The following is a 22,193-nucleotide window of genomic DNA, read 5'->3' as shown; positions in this document are numbered from 1 at the left end:
ATCCAGGGGAGCTGGACGTGGGCCTGAAGAAGATAGCAATGCGAATGGAATGGGCAATGGAATGTTAACGCCAAATCGTTCAAATTTAACTGTTTAGAAAAAACGTCTTCACCACAAACGTTCACTAAATTTGAACGCACCCCTGCTATTGTGAGTCCGAGCCGCTGTGGATAAAAGAGTCGGCTAAAATATCAGTAAACTTCAGCTTAAGCCTTACTGCTTTGATTGTGTCTCGTCACGTTCTGGTGATTCATATTCTTTCTCTGTGATTGTGGTTGACCGCAGACACCGAGCTGACCTTCAACTACAACCTGGACTGTCTGGGGAACGGCCGGACATCGTGCCACTGCGGGGCGGAGAACTGCAGCGGATTCCTTGGGGTTCAACCGAAGGTGAGGCCCGAAACGCATGCTTTATGTTCAGACTCTTACCCCTATTGCCCCCCTTCACTCTCCCTTACCTTACTCTTACCCCTACTGCCCCCTAACATTTAGAGCGGAGCAAAACGTGTAAGCAACAGTGCACAATCAAATGGCTCTCACGTTGGTCCAGACATGAGTTTGAGTTTAATTGGTTATCGTCATTTAAAGTCATTTTGAGGCCACCTCATCTGAGGTTAAATGGCGGATCTGTTAGATTACAGAGTACAATTGCAGTGTGAGCAAATTTACAAGCAAGCCGATCTTTTGGAATTTACCTCAAACAAGCCAGGTGTGTAGGCCGCCTAAGGCAGGGATCACTTTGACCAGCGACAAGCAGCAGATGGTTCAGTGGTGGAACAGTGGTAGCGTTGTAGGGGGTGGGGCTAAAGTTCGGCTGGCCCAGGCTAGCAGCGTTGTGCTAGCGTCAAACAATTTGAGCGTTGAACTTAGCGCTACTTTCAAAGCATCACACAAGGGTCTTCAGCTGTCAGTTTGGGCAGCAGAACTCTACGTAGAGCATTTGTGTAACTTAGGAATGAGAGAACACCTTCCGAATTGTTGTGGTCCAAGTATCGTGTTAAACTTACTGCTGCCACTTGGTTACTGTGTGTGTGTGTGTGTGTGTGTGTGCGTGTGTGTGTGTGCGTGCGTGTGTGTATATGTGTGTGTGTGTGTGTGTATATATGAGTGTGTGTTTGTGTATATATGAGTGTGTGTGTGTGTGTGTGTATATATGAGTGTGTGTGTGTGTATATATGAGTGTGTGTGTGTGTGTGTATATGATTGTGTGTGTATATATGAGTGTGTGTGTGTGTATATATGAGTGTGTGTGTGTGTGTGTATATGATTGTGTATTGTACATATGAGTGTGTGTTGTGCAAAGTGTGTGAAAACTGCACCCGTGCCTTGTTGCTTGTGCAGAGTGCGGTGGTGATGGAGAAGGAGGAGAAGGTGCGGAACTCCAAGGTAAAGCCGCGGAAGCGGAAGCTGAAGCCGGAGAGCCACGAGTACCGCTGCTTCTGCTGCGGCGAGGGCGGAGAGCTGGTCATGTGCGACCGCAAGGACTGCCCCAAAGCCTACCATGTGCTCTGCCTCAACCTGACCACACCACCCTATGGTAGGCTCCACACACACACACACACACACACACACACACACACACACCTGTGCGACCGCAAGGACTGCCCCAAAGCCTACCACGTGCTCTGCCTCAACCTGACCACACCACCCTATGGTAGGCTCCACACACACACACACACACACACACACACACACACACACACACACACACACACCTGTGCGACCGCAAGGACTGCCCCAAAGCCTACCACGTGCTCTGCCTCAACCTGACCACACCACCCTATGGTAGGCAGCACACACACACACACACACACACACACACACACAGAGATAGATGACAACCTGATCACACCACCCTATGGTAGGCACCACACACACACACACACACACACACACACACACACACACACACACACACACACACAGATAGATGACAACCTGATCACACCACCCTATGGTAGGCAACACACACACACACACACACACACACACACACACACACACACACACACACACACTGTACACACACACACACATAGAACCTTTGGCTTCCTCAGCAGCATTCTTCACACACACTCACACAATACACTCCCATAAAACATATAACCAAGTTTTACATAGATCGTTTTTTGAGAGCGCATATAAAACATTTGGAAGCTAAATCTCCATGTAATGGACTATTCCCGAGTTGCAGCTGAAAACCTGCTTGTGTGTGAGCAAGTAGCCTACTTTTCTGCTGGAGTGCATTCTTTGTGCAGGAGTGTCTACTTTCTGCCGGGGGGGGTGGATCCCAGTGCAGTACAGTGTGTCCCCCCACCACCCCCCGCCCCGCTCCTCTCCTCCTCGAGACCTTACATAACCGTAGCGTTAAGCACCGCTGCACTCATGAGACGAAGGCATCTTTTGACAGGCAGTTTAGCACAGTGCTTGCTGAAGGGCCCACCTCTCAGACGTGCTAAATGTGGACGTGTGGAAGTGAGTATGGGACAGTGTGTGGTGTGGGGGATAACGCAGAGAGGCCAACAACACAGTGCAGCATACGGAGGATGGGTGAAACGAAAGGAAGCTGAGGAATTTCAGAAATCTAAGATAGCACATCAAGTTTCGTATTCTGATGAGGCAATGAAAAACATTGTGATGGATAAAAAAAACCCCAGAAAAAGTCAGCTCCTATCTATTCATCAGAACAAAAGAATCCAGATGACAATAGGTTGCACACAGTCAGAGAGGGGCGCGTTTCCCAAAACATAACCTGTTAGCAACCTAGCTGGTTAGCAATGGGAAATTGCACTGCAACCAACCATGTTGCTAGCTTAGTTAGCAAATATATTTTGGGAAACGCGCCCGAGAATGGTAGGAATCCTACAGGGGAAATAAATTAACAGAGCAAGACATGCAGTATAGGTCATCTGTTTCAAATTGTTGTGAGTGTAAAAGATAAGAATTTCAGACATTGTTGGTAAAGAAAAATGAATTTATTGCACTCAGATGTTCAGTAGTTAATGTCACTATGCAAGTCAATGACATCAGTGGTGGAAGGTGCTAATTTGTTTTTATTTTTATGGATCATAGCAAAGGCGGATGATATTTATGAAATTCTATATCAGAAGTATTGGAGGGTCTCCAAAATGGTTAAAGCATTAGAAAGGGTACCGTAATTTTCCAACTATTAGCTGCGGCTTATACATGGATTTTCTTCAGCTATGATGTTAATAAACATGGACAGTTAATATGGTATTAATATGGTATTAACATGGGTTTTGTTTTTTTTAGCTTGTATAAAACACTGCCGTGCAGCTTATGCACAATGTGACTAATACACAGGAAGGAAATTGCTGTAATGATTTATGCAGGAAACCTCAGACCTCATTCCTGTAGCTACAGCAGGGATTTTCTAATGAGGAAACACAGCAGTCAAAGAATCTCCCATAGAAATGGATGGAGTTAGCTCTGTCCCTTCCGCCACCAAAAGTTAGCCTGGGTGTTCCCATGCTGCCTTGCGCGCGATTTGCTTCACGCTGCTAAGGCAGTCTGGAAACTACCGCCCTAATTTTTGCCTGAGATAGGGGACCAATCACAGAACAGGGGGGAAAGCAAGACGATGATGAGCTATGCACAGACGCATTTGATAGACATCCATGGCGCCCAATGAACGGATCTGGGCATTTTTTTTCAAATACGAGAAAATGAACGTTTGGTTGCCAGACCATGTCTCATTTGAGAAGTGGTAAGCGCTAGCCAGGCTAGCCAAAAGTTGACGTGTGAATACATTGTGCCAATCGCGTGGTATGTTGTGAATGCGTTGTGTTGTGATCTCGCAGTTGGAGTGAGGTTGGTGTCGTGTCGTGAAGTCTTGCCCGAAATAGATGCCTGATAAGTGCCCAAATTGCATTGCAATATGGCCACTGAGTGGAGGGACTTTCCCCCGATATGCCCCTCTCTTCTCTGTGTGGTAAATAAGCTAATATCCCCCAAAGTTAGCTTGTTCCTTTAATGCGTTTTACCTCGCTTGCTGACGTTCAGCCAGTTTGACACTGACCTCAAGAGCCCTGGCCTGTGAAAACCTTGGCTGACCTCTACAGGAGTGAGCAGGAAACACAGCATTTTTGTGACAAACTGCACTTGTCTGATGTAAGATTTGCTGGCTAAACCTGTTCGGTAGCTTCCGCAGATAATATCACTCTGTGTTTTATGGAGAAGTCCTCAGGGTTTCCCACATGGCACTTAGGGCTGTACAATTTCTCGTTTTTTGATTTCACAAATCACAATTTTGGGCAACGGTTACAAAAACAGCGTAATCGAGAGTAAAATATTACTATATTATATAGGAGACCTTTGCAGGAGATAGAGGACCAAAAAAACACGTTGAAATTTGCTTCCTTGGTCTCTGCTGACGTCTACGCAATAGCTCTGTCCATATCTTTTACTGTCTATGGCTGTTACTGCATCCTGAAGCTGGTTGTTTACGTTTGTGTCCTGTGTTTCCAGGGCGATGGGAGTGTCCGTGGCACCAGTGTGACGTGTGCCAGCGCGTCTCGAGCGTCTCCTGCGACTTCTGCCCCACGTCGTTCTGCCGCGATCACGAGCGGGGCGGCCTGGTGCCCTCAGCCCTGCAGGGACGCCCCTGCTGCCCCAAGCACAACCCGCAGCGGCCCCTGGACGAAGGGCACGCCAAGGTCAAGATCGAGGAGGAAGAGGAGGACGATGAGGAGGAGGAGGAGGAAGAAGAGGAAGAGGAGGAGGAAGAGGAGGAAGAACAGCCAGAGTCACCCGAGGAGCCGGCCGAGTGAACCGGACCAATGGAAGAAGAGTTTAGGATCCAGACCGAGAGAGAGCGAGCGAGAGAGTGAGTGTGTGTAAGTGTGTGTGTGTGTGTGTGTGAGAGAGAGTTCACCAGACGCTGAGGTCACAGCTGAGGCTGTGAAACACAAGCTTACTCTGCCAGCGTAAGCAGAAAAGGCTGGAGATTCGTCTGTTTTCGTTTTCCCTTTTATACATCACACGGACACACGCGCCCTCTTCTCTCAGACACACACACACACACACACACACTTTTCCCTCAGCTTTCCATGTGACCTCTGTTTTTTTTTTTTTTTAAATATTCCTCTTCTGTTGACAGTTGGAAGTCCTAGACTGTTATCTCCTTCGTTCTACCTGTACGGCCGATGGTTTGGTTTCCTCCAGCGATCTCCAGCCTCGCTCAAAGCCTCATTGTCGGACAGTTGGCTCTCGGTCTGTGGACCTGGCTAATCATTCTCCACATGGTACCAACGACCCAAGAACTTTATTTTCTGTACCTCATGTAAATACCGGGCTCAAATAGGTAGACTGGGACCGAGAAACACTCTCGACTCAGAACCCCACAGATCACGCCACATTTCAAAACATTTACCCACGGTGGGAACATATCGTACGCCAGATCAAACCATGACAAAGACTTTGTTTAATAATGTCTCCTCATCCCACTTTGTGATTTTTCAAATATATATATATCTATATATTAATATATTTATATGTCTATGTTTACATTAACACACAATGTATTGTTACTACAGTATACTAGTCCATTTGATATCACTGTTGTTGCGTATCCTCATTGTCTGTGCTCTTAACATTTGTTCGTTGGGTATTTGCTTTTCTCGTTTTGACTGCCTAAATAGGCACTTGGCTCTGCGTTTGGCACATGACTTTATGCTTCGCTACAAATGCGTATCACTTGAAGACGTGGAGAAGAACGAGCAGGTCTACTCTAACCTGATTGGGAGACAGTGGAACAATTAGAACCGCTAGACGCTGGTGAAGAGGACCCAAAGGAGAACCTGCCTTTTGGTTATCTTTTTGGAACAGTTCCGGCTCTAGGATGCGAATGTGAAGTAGTGCTTGCGTCATTTATTTTGCGTATTTTGTTTTTTATTATTATTATTATTGTTGTTTCTGTAATTAATATCATTTTCAAGTGACCTATTTGGGCTTGCTATGGAGCCCGTTTGATTACATATCTTGTTTTTGTTGTTGTCTCTAAAGTTAAAAAGAAACACCCACATTTGCCCTCTGTAGATGTTTTTGACACTGCCATCCGAATCCTAGAAGAAGCCTTACTGAAAATCACTTTTCTTTCACGCATTGTTTAAACTCTCCTTATGATATTGCACAGGTGCCAATAGGAAAGGTCTGCAACCAGAATACACCTTGCTCAGAAGAACAGCACTCTCCAATTGTAATAGCTGTGATGCCTCTGATTTTTTATTTGTATTTATTTCATTTTTTAAAAAACTGTAGTTCATACTTTATGATTTGTGCGTCAGGTGTGGTTCACCAGTGATTTTTATTATGTAAATATTACCTGAATCATCTGTATTTTATTTTACTTTATCTAGAACTTGACGACCGATTCGGTTACATACAAAGAAGCTGTACGATAACGTTTTTTTGTTTTGTTTTGTTTTGTTTTGTTTTTTATATATATATACCTATATATTCTTCTTGTGCCCGCCCGCCTGCCCGCCCGGGAACTTCTCCAGACATTCTCTTCCCACCGTGTTCCACACAGTATTCAAGTGCTTAAGGACAGGCCTTTGGCTGTGCTTCTCCGTGAAGCTACGTTGTTGTCTTGATCGTACTTTTGACCACCAAGAGAAAGCCTGGCCAGGCCCATAAGTGGACAGGCTTGGGGAGAGTCACGTGGGTGGGGGACATGAGCAGCATAGTGTAGCATCTTTCTGTGACTCCTCCGCTTCCTTGGTGTCCTCAAGAGCCAATCTCAGTAGTGTTCATAGGCCATGGCAGTGGTTTTGTAAAACAAAAAAAAAAACAGCCAAAAAAAAAAAAGGAAACTTGCCTTGCCTGTGTGTTGGACTTAGCTGCTAGCTGCTGTGATGTGAAGTACCGTGTTGTGCTGGTCCAAAAACTCATTCGTTTACCAGTAAGCTGTGCTCGTTGTGGGCACCGTTTTAAGACCAGGAATGGGATAAGAAGCTGTGTTACTATGGCGTTGACCTGTGACCTTGTGTTGTTTTCGATACTGCTGCACCATAGTCCTTTTTAACGGGACCATGATCCAGTGTTCTAAGAGAATTCTGACATATTCACTCCATGGCGTTACCGAGACGACGGGGACGATGCTGGCAAAGGCCGGGGTTACTTGAAAAGTGTTTGTGTTCATATTGTTTATCTCGCTTCTGGTTAGCGGCAGAGTTTGGACACATCTCGGTTTGAAATGCATGGTTGTAGACCGTGGCATTGGCGTGGCATGTTTTTTTGACAAAGGGAATAGCGTTAACGTCAGCTATGAGGGGACTGTGCCCTACCGATAGGGTGACCGATGCGTGGGACATGTGACCTTGTGCTGCTACCAGCCTTGTACGCTTTTTTGTTAGTTAGTTTGTTTATTTCTTTCTTTCTTTGTTCATTTCCTTTTATTTCACTCTTACAAGAAGTGCACCAATCAGCACTTTCACTTTGTTCACATGTCTGGCCTTTCAGTATTTTTTTTTATTTTTATTTTTATTTTTTTTTAAATGTGCTTTAATTGTAATGCTTCAGAGTCTAACTGTACAAGAGTATGCGCTAAGAGGTTTCCATAGAAATCAATAGGCACTTTCAGTAAAAACCATTGACATTTCCCTCCACGAATAATTGCATTCTGGGGGGAATCAAATTAACATTCAGACTTTTTAGTATAGCTATGTTTTAAAGAAAAGATCTTCTAATGGTAAAGGAAAAGAGTTTTATTTTCTTCTTTAAAGTGAGGCTGTTCTGTAGGACACCCTTGTATGACACGGTGCACGGTTCCACAGTTCTCAAAGGTTTCTCAGACAGCCTTAGCGATGCCTTTTTAAGTCCAAGTATCTTTCATTGACACCATAGCATATACCAAACTGATGAGGTTTTCAGCTGCCAAACAGATCCAGGGCAAGGGCCTCAAGGGGTTTGGAGTATTAAGCTTGACCTAGCAGTAGTATCAATAATAGGAGAAATCTAGCCAAAATCTGTTTGCGGACATGTCAGTATTGCCATGAGTTCCTTTCACATACGTCATTCATTCACTCCTAGTCTTAATTTAGACACCCACACAGTATTGAGAGTAAAGATAGATGTCCTACATTTTTCTGTTTTTTTTTTTTTTATTAATGTCTTGCTTATGTGCACCATACATACATCTTGTATTCTTTTTGATGTGTGTGTGTGTGTGCGTGTGTATGTGCGTGTGTATGTGTGTGTGTCTGTGAGAGAGAGAGAGCGAGAGAAAGTGACCGGTTAGTCAAAAGCATCTTTTGCAATTCTAGCATGCTGGTGACCAGTATTAGAGTTGCTATTAGGAGTTGAAAAAAAGGTGAAATTGTCTCACCAGCTCCACTGAAAGATTTTTTTTGTTTTGATGTGTTCATTTCACATTCCTTTGAGAAAGACTGTTTACTAAATCTTGCAACTGGACAAAACTAGTTTCTGTTTTGTGTATTGTATGTTTTGTGTCGGTGTAAATGTCACCACAAACATTGGATTGAAGTATACACTCCATCTGAATAAAAAAAAAGTATCATACACGATATGGCTTGGGTAGTATGAATGTCCTCTCCCAGTTTTATAAAATGATATACTCATGAATAGAGGTTTTTTGGCTATAGTATTTAGCCCATGTAATTGCATTGTGTAAGAGAATGATGCTTGTCCAATTGTATATATTAGATGGCAACAAATCCAACTGTCATTCTATTGTAGTGTCAACAGAATGCCTGTAACATATTGCTTCTGAATGTTTGTGACGGTATAGGAACATTTTGTACATTCCTTTTATCTGTAAAATTTTTATTTGACCTAACGTTATTTCTGAGATGTTTTTTCTTCAGAATCCATAGAATATTCTGAGAGTACTTTAAGTAACATTCCACAGATTTACTCGGTTTCAGACATGCCTGGTTTGACTTCAATAAAACTGTTCTGAATGTTCCTGTTTGAAGCACAGTTCATTTAGTCTGACACACGCAATTCATGTCATTGCAAGTTTCTTGGCCAGTTTGTCACCATGTCATTTATATTGTAATTATCTGCAACTTTCGATGGCCCTAAAAGCATCCACACACTTTATGCAAATGGATGCATAGTCTACAATACTTAATGTAATGGTTAAACATTAGACAGGCCCAAGGAGTTTGGGTGCAATATTGCTAGTGACCCATAGATGTCGCCCTCAAAATATGACGTGGTAGTGTTTCATTAACGTTACCGTCAGAAAGAAACCTCTCCATCGGTGATTTCTAATGCGGTAGGTCTCTACTGTGCCATTTGACATGATCATTACTACGAGGAAGTGCGATCTTCACCTCCAACGCCTGCTTTGAACAATCGACGACATCATCCGTCGGTTAAAGGAGGCAAGGGGCGCGTCGGCAGGTCCGTATGAAACAAACCTCACTGTACAACGGGGGGGAAAGAGTGCTGCTAACCTATTCACGGAAATGTTTCGCTGGCTAGGTTCTGCACAGATGTGGCGGACGCAGCTGGTGGTCTTCCCGGATCAGTTTTGCGCTCTCCGCCGATGCCATAATGCTTGTTTTAGGGGCGCCTGCTATGCTCTTTGTCAAGCTTTGCCTACGGGGTTCGAAGTATTGAAACGTGTCATGTTTACACTGGGTCTGCCCTCCCCGCGTCTCCTTTGAAATAACGCGAACTCCGCTTCTACTGTTGTTACATTAACGTTGGATTTCATTTTTGTGTAGCACCTTAATAATGTAACCATACTGTTCACGTCGGATTGCCTTGAAGGAATCCTTTCGCGAACTGACCTATCGTCAACCAACTGACGATACCTCTGCCTCCTGCTATCAGTGTTAAAGTACAAATGATAGCTGAAGAGGTTTCTGACACCTCTGCTCTGTCGTCTCCTTTCTGATTTCCGGTACAGGTGTGACGATAAGGGATTTGATGACTACGTAGACCTGAAGATGAAGAAGAGTTTAGACAATGCCTTCATCGGTGAAGTGCTGGTTCGACTTCTTCTTTTAGCCGTGTTTCTGTGAGTATCAGACCACAAGCGCTCTCTATGCTGTACTGTGAGTTTTAAATAAATGCAAAAGAAACACATTATCATCAATTTCTTAATGCGAGTAGATACATCACTTGAATCTACAGCACATAAGGAAATCGTCACACTCATTTTGACACTCCTAGACTGTGTCTAAAGCGCCTGCCATGTCTTGTCTAACTTGTCTGACAGGCCTAGCAGTCATACTAAAACAAAAGAGAGCAACAATACTATCAGGGCCTATAGCTTACTGACACAGCATGCAATTACAGTAACCAGAGGCTAGCTCCTCCATCCATTCACTCTGAAACCATTCAAAGCATCATGATGACCACACTAAGCGTGGCCTTGGGTGACTCCAGCCTTGCAGCGCGGTTGTGTCAGGTGTAGAGTTCTATGGTTGTGGGTTTCCTCCCCTCCCCTCCCCAACCCTCCTCTCCTCCCCCCTCTCACGCAGAAATGTGTGTGTTCTTTCGTCAGAGTTACTGAGGCTTTGCCTCCTTTTACACGGGAGATTCAGCCAGAAGAACTGTGGCTGTACAAGTTCCACCATGTGGAGAACGATCATGTGCCCACCTCCCTCATGTTTGTGAGTAAATACACCCCTACACACACACACACACACACACTCTCTCTCTCTCACACACGCACACACGCACACCCAATCACTCTCTCTCTCTCACAGGCACACACACCCATACCCACACCCACACACTCTTTCTCACGTGCACACACACACAATCACACATACACACACAAACACACACACACACCCATTCACTCTCTCACACACGCATACGCACACATACCCACCACATCCACACACTCTTTCTCACGTGCACACACATGCACATACACACCCTCTCTCACGTACGTGCGCACACACACACAATCACACACACACACACACACACACACACACACATTCTCTTTCTCTCACGTATCCACACACACACACATTCTCTTTCTCTCACGCATCTGCACACACACACACACACACACACACACACACACAAACACACACACTCTCTCTCTCTCTCATGTACGCACACACATACATACACACATACAGTACACAGACACACACACTCCCTCTCTCTCTCTCTCTCTCTCTCTCTCAGGCACACTCACACACTCGCACATTTGCAGCTCTGAGAGACTTCACCTCTTGAGTCTATCTTTACATCGATGCTTACACTCTCCCTCTTTCTCTCACACACTCTCTGTCTCTCTCTCACACGCACACACACACACACACACACACACACACACACACACACACACACACACACACATCATGTGTATGTTTGCCATCTCTGTTTCTGATTTATAAACGTGGATTTCTCTCACTCCACTGACAGAGCAGCATCACTAGTATCCTCCTGGCTTTGCGCCTCCTAGAGTGCGTGCTCAGATTGAAAGTAGGCCTAGGCCCAGCTTCTCCTTGCTTTGGGTAAAAGTGTTGGTGAAATTATTAGCTTTAAGTAATAAAGCAACAGCCAGATTAAAGTCATTAGACAGATCAAATAGTCAGATTAAAGTAGAAATCCCCCCCCCCCTCCCCCATCAGTTTGGTAGTGCAGTGGCTAAGGAACTAGCATGCAGTACTTACAAAAAGTCATGAGTTTGATTCCTTGATTAAGTCGGCCTCTGCCATTACTGTAGTATCTGAAAGTCACTTTTGTTAGAGTGCCAACCTAGACGCACAAGTAAACGATCGTAGGCTGCGTGCACCATCAGCATCATCAGCACCATCAGCACCAGCAGCACCATCAGCATCAGCAGCAGCAGCAGGCGTGGTGTATTATTATATGCATCGGTGCTCAGGGGGCGCAGGAGAAACTCGAGCCTTTATTTAGGCCCGACCTCTGCTCCTCACGCTGCCCTTGGAAAACGCCGCAGCAGTCCCGACAGCCAACACACTGCTGGCAGTGGGTGCAGGACTAGCTAAGGACACAAGGCGTTTCCCCTTAGAATGATAGGGTTCTAACTGCGTTCTGAGTAGTTCCGAGATATTCTCCTTCAAAGTTCTAGAATTCCATAGAGTTGCATCGATAAATGGAGCACAACTCTTTCGATATTATGTCACACTTTTAAAAGTGTGTGTGTGTGTGATTTCTTTTCTTGGTACCAATCTAGAATCTACCCAGTTTAAGGATCTAACTTACATATGAATGTGTGATATTGCATCATGAAGAAGTGAAACCGCGGCACTGAATCCAAATGTTGAGACTTAATTTTCCTATTCATTGTCTTTCTCAGGCTCTTTTATGTGAAGCCTTTCACATAAAAGAGTCATGCTGCGTATTGTAGTGAAACACACATATATTTTCAGAGATGATAACTGGATTTCTGTCTGGTGGATGTTTATATGTTTATCAACCTGAGGTGCTGTTCTTTTCTGTTGTATTGTAGTTGGTTCTGTTCTATCCTGCGGCTAGCATTTTTTTAATGAAGTTATTTTTTATTAATCTGTTCTTTCTCTCTGTGTGTGTGTGTGTGTGTGTGTGTGTGTGTGTGTGTGTGTGTGTGTGTGTGTGTGTGTGTGTGTGTGTGTGTGTGTGTGTGTGTGTGTGTGTGTGTGTGTGTGTGTGTGTGTGTGTGTGTGTGTGTGTGTGTGTGTGTGTGTGTGTGTGTGTGTGTGTGTGTGTGTTCTAGAGCATCGCCCTCCTCACACCACTGGTGGCCATCTTTCTGTTTGCCTTCCTGAGGAGAGCTGATCGAGGAGACGTAAAGGAGGCCTCTCTGGGTAAGATAGGACACACATACACACACACACACACACACACACACACAAAAGAGGTGTCTCAGGAGGTCGAGGAGTCGTCCAGTAACCAGAAGGCTGCTGGTTTGAGCCTGACTCCTCCTGACCCTGTCGAGGTGTCCTTGAGGAAGACGCCCAACTCCAAAGTGCTCCTGATGTGCAGGCTGGTGCCGTGTGTGTGTGTGTGTGTGTGTGTGTGTGTGTGTGTGTGTGTGTGTGTGTGTGTGTGTGTGTGTGTGTGTGTGTGTGTGTGTGTGTGTGTGTGTGTGTGTGTGTGTGTGTGTGTGTGTGTGTGTGAATAGGTGAATGTGAGGCATGAAATCATAAAGCGCTTTGAAGTGCTCAGAGGAGTGTAGAAGGCAGTCCATTTACCATTTACAGTCACATGCACACATGCATAACACACATATGCATAGACACACACACTTAGACTGGGTAGGATGGTGCTGTCACGAATACTTTGGATAGGATGGTGCACTTACACACACTTCACTGAGTACGGTGGAACATGCGCCCATACACACACACACACACACACACACACACACACACACACCCATACCTTCACTACTGTAGGTAAGATGGTGCAGAGACGCACACACTTTGTCGTATGGTGTGCCTTCACTGGGTAAGGTGGCACACACACACACACACAGACACACACACTCTTTATTTGGGTAGGATGATGCATTGTGTGCAAGAAGGCAAAAGTGTGCCTCTCTGATTGGGATCAGCCCTTGCTGCTCTCATGAGCACTGAGCCATATTAATTAGACCCAAGAGCCTGCAGTCCAGCCCTCTGCCCCGCTACCTCCCTGCCCTCTGCCCCGCTACCTACCTCCCCTCTGCCCTCTACCTCCCTGTCCTCTGCCCAGTCCCCCCTGCCCTCTGCTCCTCTACCTCCCTGCCCTCTGCCCAGTCCCCCCTGCCCTCTGCCCCGCTGATTGCAGTCAGTTGGTGTGTAATGATTGGGTAGATTTGGTGTCCAGATTGGGATCTGGGCATGGAATGTAAACCAGGCTGTCCCTGGGGAAGCTCAGCGAGGGTTGCTGGGCAACGGTTGGGATGGGAGATCTTGCAGGGCCGGCGGACGAGGGGAAATTTCCCTGTGGCGCTTCTGGACCCCGGCTCCGCTCCGCTCTGCATGTTCCCTTAATGCCGGTCATCATGTGACGTGTGTGTGTGTGTGTGTGTGTGTGTGTGTGTGTGTGTGTGTGTGTGTGCTTTCTCCCCAGCGGTGACTCTGACTCTGGTGCTCAACGGGGTCTTCACCAATGCGGTCAAGCTCACTGTTGGCCGGTGAGTATGGAGATGGGGCCGGGGATGGGGGATTGGAGGGGTGTGTGTGTGTCTGTGAGTCTGTGTGTCTGTATGTGTGTGCGTGTGTGCATGTGTTTGCTCAGGGTCCAGTTAGTCTGGAGTCAGGTGGGAAGAGCACATAATCTCACCACACTGAAACTTACCCAGGTATCTGAGGTGTGTGTGTGTGTGTGACCCAGTTATCTAGCATTGAACTGTTGACTGCGTTGGTGAGTGAGAGTGCATGAGAGGGAGTACCTACATTTTCACAGGGTTGGATAGTGGAGATAGAGAGAGGACATGTGTGTGTTTCTCATCCTTACCACTTTGTTCGGGGGCAAACGCATCTGAAAGAGGCTCTGGCGCAGGATTAAGAGAGTTTAGTATTTATTATATGTCTTGTGATTAGGAGAGCATTTGATAGTATATTCCTTTCTGAAATACTGTATGCAGGGCAGTCTCCAACTATGCATAATTTAAAACCACTGGTTTCTGAAAGTTAAATTACTGCTCGAGAGAGAGAAAGAGAGGGAGGGGGGAGTGGGGGGGGGGGGCATTTAACACTCACAGACATTAGATTATCAGTCAACAAGGCTTACCCCAGTACAGTGCAGTAAATCAAAGAAAGTCTTCAAACACCTCGCATTTCTCCCCATTACCCCTGTAGCAATGGAGGGAGAGATGGAGAGAGAGAGATAGAGAGAGAGAGAGATGGAGAGAGTGAGGGAAAGACAGAGAGAGAGAGAGTGTGTGAAATAAGGCTTCCCCGAAGTGCAGTGCCTCTCCTCGTCTTTTTTGTTGCCTGTGTGTGATTAAATATTTAGTGTGTATGAGCAAGACGAAACCATCAAGCGCATCCGGACGGGGCGAAGCTGTCTTCTGGGACAGCAGCTCCTCTAACACCAGCCCACATCCTGAGAATGGGCCGGCTGCTCAGAATGCAGAGGGTTTGTTTTGTTATATTTGTTTGTTTGTTGTGAGTGAAGGTTTGTTTGTTTGTTTGTTTGTTTGTTTGTTGTTTCCCTCCTGCAGGCCGCGGCCAGACTTCTTTTACCGCTGTTTCCCAGACGGGAAGTTCAACGCGGAGCTGAGGTGCAGCGGCGACCCGGAAGTGGTCATGGAGGGCAGGAAGAGCTTCCCCAGTGGACACTCCTCCTGTAAGAGCATACACACACACACACACACACACACACACACACACACACACACACACACACACACACACACACACACACACACACATGTTCCTCGCAGCTGAGGATTGTGCAAAAACGTAATACATGTGCTGAAGTGGTCCAGAGGGGTGTTTCGAGTATGTGATTTAGTGACATGCTGGGTAAGTTGATTCAGAGGAAGTGGTAAACCTCCTACAACAAGAGCCCTATTAGGAGGTTTACCACTTACTCTGAGTGAACTTACTCAGGTTTGCCACTAAACCACATACTTGGAATGCGTGGTTTAGAACATAGGTGTGTGCCACTCTGTAACTGTAACAGTGCTGTCATTTTTTTTAATCAAAAAGCAACAAGGAAGTACTGATTTCCTTGTGAAGCTTGAGCTTATTTTTATTTGTTTTATTGACATTGACTTTGCATATTAACAAACATGCAGTGTAGATGTGCAAGAACTATTTTGCATTTGTTGTCTTGTCCACAGACTGATGTTTAAAGGTCAGATGCATCTAAAAGAAACACAGCTCACGGTAAAAGTAAATAGAAAAAGGGCACAAAACACGTCGTACAGCATGCAGCACAAATATGATGAGAGAAGCTGCAAGGCCACTGTCATGGTGTTGTTTTGCTGTTTTGATAAACGTGTGTATCTCTTGACTCTCCGCGCACGCAGGCATATGGAAGCGGCGGACAGATTTTCCTCTCCGAGGCTTTGTAAACACGCTCGTGCTTTGCCAGGGTTTGCTGTCATGGCGTTGGCGTATGCGTATGCGAGCGAGCGAACGAACGAGAAAGAGAATGAGAGAGAGAATGAGAGAGGGAACGAGCGAGCGAGCGAGCAGGCGGCTAAATGAGCTGTTTGTTCTGCCGTAATTGCCTTCTCACCAGCGCAGACGTCTCATTAGCCCGGCCCTGGCAGGTCAGCGCACGCGCGTCCAGCCGAGTTATGCGTCTCGCTAGACGCTAGACGCTAGTCAGACTTCAGAGGCCTCGTCAGAGCTCCGACTCTGAGCAGACATGAGAGGGAGAGATGGAATGAAGTTCTCCACCTCAGATGCTCTGGCTTCTCAGAACTGACGCGCTCCTAGTTTGTCACTGTAGAGCGCTTTGGGGCGCCTTGATAAAGTGCTGTAGAAATGCAGATTGTTGTTATTTTTGTTTTTGTCATGAAGGATGTATGTGTTGCTTTTTAGACATCATAGGTTTCTGTTTGTTGTGGCTGTCTGTGATGCTGCACACAGAAGTAGCCGTTTCTATTTCCAGACTTGTGCAGCATCTGGTTGGAACACACAGTTGGGGGATAAATATAATGCCGTTAAAGGCACAGTGCGTAGATTTTGTTGCGTTATCTGTCTGAAGGCATTCAAACGACATTGCTGTAGCCAATGCGCATGCATCATATCTGTCTCTATGAAGACATAAATTATATTGTTTACATTTTACATTCTCTGAAAAAAATATAGATAAATGCATTAGATTAACAAATAGGGCACTCTTCACTTTTACCTTCAGAGTGATATTGATCCATTTACTTTAATTGTTCCATTTGTCATTTGCTTTATGGGTGTAGTGTATTATATGTTTTTAATGTAACATCACTAATATGTGTTTCTAATAAGTAATGTGTTGAAAGGAGCTTACCTTATTGAATCTATGGTGGTTGGCAGTTCTAGTGATCTGTGTTGTAGACCTGTAGTCAAAACCACTCCGCCATCCAGCTCTAATTGGGTTTTGTGTGTGTTTGCGTTGTTGCAGTTGCCTTTGCAGGGCTGGGCTTTACGGCACTGTACCTGGGGGGGAAGCTGCACTGTTTCAGCCCCGTAGGCAGGGGGCGCTCTTGGAGGCTCTGCGTCTTCCTCATGCCGCTCCTCTGTGCCATCCTCATCGCCGTGTCCAGGACCTGCGACTACAAACACCACTGGCAGGGTAAGTGTGTGTGTGTGTGTGTGTGTGTTTGCGCGTTGTGTTTCCTGACTTCATGTGTGATTGATGAAGAGCAGATGGCTGAGTATGGATGGAAAGACAGGACAGACAGGTAGGAAGACAGACAGACAGACAGACAGACAGGTAGGAAGACAGATTAACGGCCAGAGAGACAGACAGGCATTTAGGGAGGCGCAGGCACCTGGACATGCATATTATGCTGTGTTCATTGTAGCTGTACAGTAATTACATGTCATACACAAAGCAGAGCATACAAAGCCAAGCCAAGTACAGACAGTGAACTCTGGCACAAGCTCACACTGCACAATGGCGCCTGTTGGGACCTAATTAAGAAGCTAAATGCTATGAAGGCCATTTATCACTCAGACAGACATGGGGACGCATCCTCAGTGCAATATGAATATGTATCTAGAAGTCTGCGCACAGTAGCTCCCTTGCAATGCAATTTTAATGAGATTCCCAAAAACAGTGATGTTTCTGATCTAGACTGAAGAAGAGCATAAAGCTCGAAATGTCACTGTGTCGGGAATCTTATTAAAATTGCATGGAGAGGGAGCTACAGTGTGCAGAGTTGGACTTCTAGATCCCTTTTCATATTGCATTGCCTTGGGTCCAGTACCTACCCTATGGGATGTGAACACTGCTTTAACACATTTTTGAATGATGCACCCTCACTGGACACTGTTTCTGTGTCCACTTAGTGATTTAATTTGTGCCACTTCCCTTTGGCCATTTAGCATTTACAGACTTTTTTACAGTCGGAATACTGTTATGCACAAATAAATGAGACACAGAGAGACCAAGAGATAGAGGGTGTGTGTGTGTGTGTGTGTATGTGTGTGTGGTGTGTATGTGTGTGTGGTGTGTGTGGTGTGTGTGTGTGACACACAGAGAGACCAAGAGAGAGAGGGAGAGAGACAGCGCCAGCGGTAATGTCACTCGGCTTTCCAGGAACTCCACGTAGCTCATGTTAGCTGCCTCCTTGAGCGTTGCGTCAGCAGTGTGTGTGTGTGTGTGTGTGCGCGTGTGTGGCGTCCCTTAGCGTGGCTGGTATAGATTATCTTGCTGTTATCAGATGCTGTTATCAGATGCCTCAGTGGCAGTGTGGTGTTCTGCTCCTGTAGGGACCTCCAACCACAGGAGTCCAGAGCTGTGATTTCACAGAGAACAGGTGTCTTTGCGTTATCAGAGAGTAGGTAGTGTACAAACTGAGATATTTACAGCTCAGTATGTGAGGTACTGTCAGTGGATATACCTCACATACTGAGCTGTAAATGCAAATAGAAAGCAAATACTGTAGAATAGCAACAGAAAGTTTCTGCATTCCGATTCTGACGTCGGAGGTCGGATTTCAGTTCCAACCTTGAGGTTGAGGTAGATTGACTTACCCCGAGTTCTGAAGTGGGAACGCCAGCGTTCCATTGTGCTTTTTCCCAGTAGGAGGGTCAGAATTCTAGCCCGTCCGAGTTTGTCTGGAATGAAATTGGAAATTTCTGACTTCCGAGTCGTCTGGAATGCAGCATAACTACAGAACACACTAGTGCTGTCCATTGCCTATGTCCTATGTTTAAAGGGCTTGTTCTGAGTGATTTCACCCTAGGGTTCTTTGTACCATGACCTCGGGCCAAACTCTCCCCCACTTTTTTCCCTTGTTCGTTGAGTTTGTGCTTTCAGCCAAATAGCTTAGTGCAGGAGCTAACGGAACCAGTGCTAAATTACCCCACTAATTAATGCCCGGAATAGCATCAGACTTCTACAGTAGTACAAGAATGGTCTGTACTCATTGAACCAGGCATGGGAAAGTTTGGACTGTAAGTTGCCTACACCAGGACTCTATTTAAATGACACTTGCCTACTCTCCGCTGCCATCATTCCTTCCTTCGTTACTTCCGTGATTTTGGAGAAGCCTGTAAAGCTATTCGGCTGAAAGCGCAAACTCAACCAATGTTCGACCAAGGGAAAAAAAGGTTCTGGCGAAAACTGTCTGGAGTGTTTGTCTCAAGGTCCCTCGGGTGAAATTACTCCGAACCCTCCTTTTAATGCACCAATAAAAACACCACATTACTCTTAGAGCACTTTATCTAGGTACCCCTAATGGTAGCTGCATATTGTAGACCCCTCTGTCTTTACATCCCATTAGCGTCCCATTAAATAGACCTTTTTACCATGATGTTTATTGGAATGTCATCACCAAGGCAACGTATAAGCGGAACTGCGTCAGTAACCTGTGCCTTTGACCTTTGACCCTTGACCCTCAGACGTGCTGGTGGGATCTCTGCTGGGCATGATCTTCTCGTACCTGTGCTACCGGCAACACTACCCGCCGCTCAGCGACATGGACTGCCACCGGCCGCTCCGCCTCAGAGAAGCTTCCGGAACCGGTGGTGGAGCACAGGAGAGCAAGCAGAACCGATCCGGATACCTCCTGCCTCTCTAGGAGAACCCCCGCTTCCTCTCTTCACCTCTCCATCTACCTCCCTCTATCCCTCCATCTCTCCCTCTCTCCATCTATCTCCCTCTCTCCCTCTGTCCCTTCATCTACCTCCATCATCTCTCACTCTCATTCTCTTTCACATGTTCTCTTTCCTTCCTTCCATCTCTCCCTTCCTTGCTGTATCTGCCTATCTCTCTCTCTCTCTCTCTTTATCTCCATCTCTCTCTCTCTTTTTATCTCCATCTCTCTCTCTCTCTGTTCATCTCACCCACTCCCACCATCCTCATCTCCATTCCAGAAGGGACCCTCTCTGAGTCAGACTCCTGGGGTCTTCACAGCTCAGAGTCCACAGTAGACTCCTGGGGTCTCCACAGCTCAGAGTCCACAGTAGACTCCTGGGGTCTCCACAGTGGACCGTCCCCACGTTCACCCATCTCTGTTCCCTCAGGGTTGAATGGATGATGCGAGTGACAGGAAGAGCTACTGTGTGTGCTCACAGTTCAGAGGAAGTAGTAGAGGTTGGTTCCTCTCTTACACGTTAAGCAATACGCGTAAGCTCTCCATCCTGTTTGTACGGGTCAGCTTAAACGTATGCTGGGCCGCCCGTGATGGTTTGTGGAAGTGTATGACCAGCTGCTGAGAAGCTGGAGACGCTGCCAACCGTCAGCTATGTCCACTTGGCTGAGGCAGGAGAGAGAGAGAGAGATAGAACGGAGAGGATGTGAGTGAGGAAGGAGAGAAAAAGAGAGAGAGAGAGGGAGAGAGCAGACCCACCTCTGCTGTGGATGCCCCTGGAGGGATAAGGGGGAAGTGCAGTCTCAGTAGCACATTCCCATGGGGTAGAAGAACACTCAGTGGCCACATCATGGGCCTTCTGACCCACCTAAAGGTGGCTACAACTCTGCCTCCCCTACCACCACACCGTTCCAGTAACATCTTACCCCGACTCTGCCAACATTCCACAACCCCCTACCCCAACTCTGCCAACATCCCACAACCCCCTACCCCAACTCTGCCACAATTCCATAACCCCCTACCCCATCTCTGCCACCGTTCCACTACCCCTTACCCCAACTCTGCCAACATTCCACAACCCCTTACCCCAACTCTGCCAACATTCCACAACCCCTTACCCCAACTCTGCCACCGTTCCACAACCCCGTCTTCCGCTCCCCTGACTAGTTCTATAGATGCTGCCTGTTGTTATACAGTCTCATCCATAGGGGGCACTGCCACCAGGCACTGGGTTGGCCTCCGCTGGGTGTCCATAAGCCACTCGTGTTGAGCATTGTGTGAAACATTCAGGAACTTTAGTATGTGCGAGCAACAGACAGTGGAGTCTCAGCGTGCTGCCTCTGGCACAGACAGGGTCGAATGAAGCCTTGCACACTTTTCTTGAAGGGGTTTTGAAATAAACCGTGGTGAAATAAACCGTATTCTGCGCTAACAGGTCCTGTGTAAAACACATTGGGAGTTTGTGTCAGATTGTCAACAGTCATGGTTAGATGACTGTTTATTTATGAATTTTAGACATGCAATTCAGGCCACTTGCCAACAGAGTTTGTAACTTGTCAAATGTATGTTGACTCTGCTGGTTGACCTTTTTTTAAAGAACTTTACTATGTTTGTTTAGGTGAGAACTTTGACCATACTATCTGCGGGTGTACGTATATCACCCATAGTTCATCTTTACTGTACTGCATCCTAGAAAGAACACTGTGTTCTTTTGGACATGACTCATTGACTGTGAAAGCTTATTGTTGCCATGGAGTTTGAAAGGTTTACTTACTATTGGAAAAGACTGTAATTGAATGATTTAAGTAAAAAAAAACACCTGTAATAATTAAAATATTCAAGTATTGAAAATGTTTCGTGTCATTCTGTATTTTTACTGAGTTCTGTGGATCACTATGCATGAAACTGTTTTATGACATAACTCATAACCATGATCAAGAAATTATGACCATAATCCATACAAATGTATAGGTTTATGTATAGGCTATAACTTTATGGACCATTAATTTCTGTAAATTACTTTACAGTATACGGTCACAAAGAGTCGCTGACTCGACTCGCCATGAGCGAACTTGCTCTGCAACATTTCGCTCTTTTCGTTTATCTATCGAAAAATAATGATAAGCCGTAAACTCACCTTTCAGGGGTTACCTGAAGAGAGGGTAAGTCAAACTCATGAAGGCGGGGATTTGGGGAGGGTCGAAAGGACCTTTAAACCACATTGACTAAAGAGGTAACTTCTTGATAGTTTCTAAGTAGGCTCATTCAGCACAGCGCGTTCCTTGTTTTGGAGCAGGGACAAAGGAGAGTTTGCCACAGTTTGATAGACTGCGTTTTGTTTTATTAATCGTAGTTATCCAGACGTGACATCATCATCATGCTTTATGCGCGGTGAGATTAGCCAATCTATCCTAAACGACACACGGTTAGTAGCCTAATTTACCTTTTTTGTACCAAAAAAAAAAAACTGCATAGCTTTCCTGTTATTACATGTCTTGCAGTTGAAAATGTAAGTCATGTATAAATCACAGCATTTCAGAGTG

The 22,193-nt window shown here is 45.9% G+C and overlaps 2 protein-coding genes across 2 annotated transcripts in view; both read left to right on the top strand.

Moving 5' to 3' along the window:
* The window catches only part of nsd3 (nuclear receptor binding SET domain protein 3), a 33,956-nt gene extending 25,008 nt beyond the window's left edge, over positions 1–8,948 (top strand). The window contains exons 21-23 of the mRNA XM_062554098.1: positions 286–392; positions 1,344–1,539; positions 4,491–8,948. Of these exons, the coding sequence (XP_062410082.1) occupies positions 286–392; positions 1,344–1,539; positions 4,491–4,792 (605 nt within the window). The 3' untranslated portion in view covers positions 4,793–8,948. The remainder of the gene's footprint in view (positions 1–285; positions 393–1,343; positions 1,540–4,490) is intronic.
* Positions 8,949–9,214: 266 nt separating this feature from the next.
* On the top strand, positions 9,215–21,501 carry plpp5 (phospholipid phosphatase 5). Its single transcript, XM_062554686.1, has 8 exons — positions 9,215–9,392; positions 9,904–10,014; positions 10,504–10,612; positions 12,682–12,772; positions 14,022–14,085; positions 15,118–15,242; positions 17,013–17,183; positions 19,460–21,501. Exons 2-8 carry the CDS (start codon positions 9,944–9,946, stop codon positions 19,636–19,638), a joined length of 810 nt encoding a protein of 269 aa, XP_062410670.1. The 5' UTR covers positions 9,215–9,392; positions 9,904–9,943; the 3' UTR covers positions 19,639–21,501.
* The last annotated feature ends 692 nt before the right edge of the window (positions 21,502–22,193 follow it).

Source organism: Sardina pilchardus, chromosome 14, assembly GCF_963854185.1.
Source record: "Sardina pilchardus chromosome 14, fSarPil1.1, whole genome shotgun sequence".
Classification (NCBI taxonomy): domain Eukaryota; kingdom Metazoa; phylum Chordata; class Actinopteri; order Clupeiformes; family Clupeidae; genus Sardina; species Sardina pilchardus.
The sequence above is the reverse complement of the archived record's forward strand: the minus strand, read 5'-3'. Positions and strand labels throughout refer to the sequence as shown.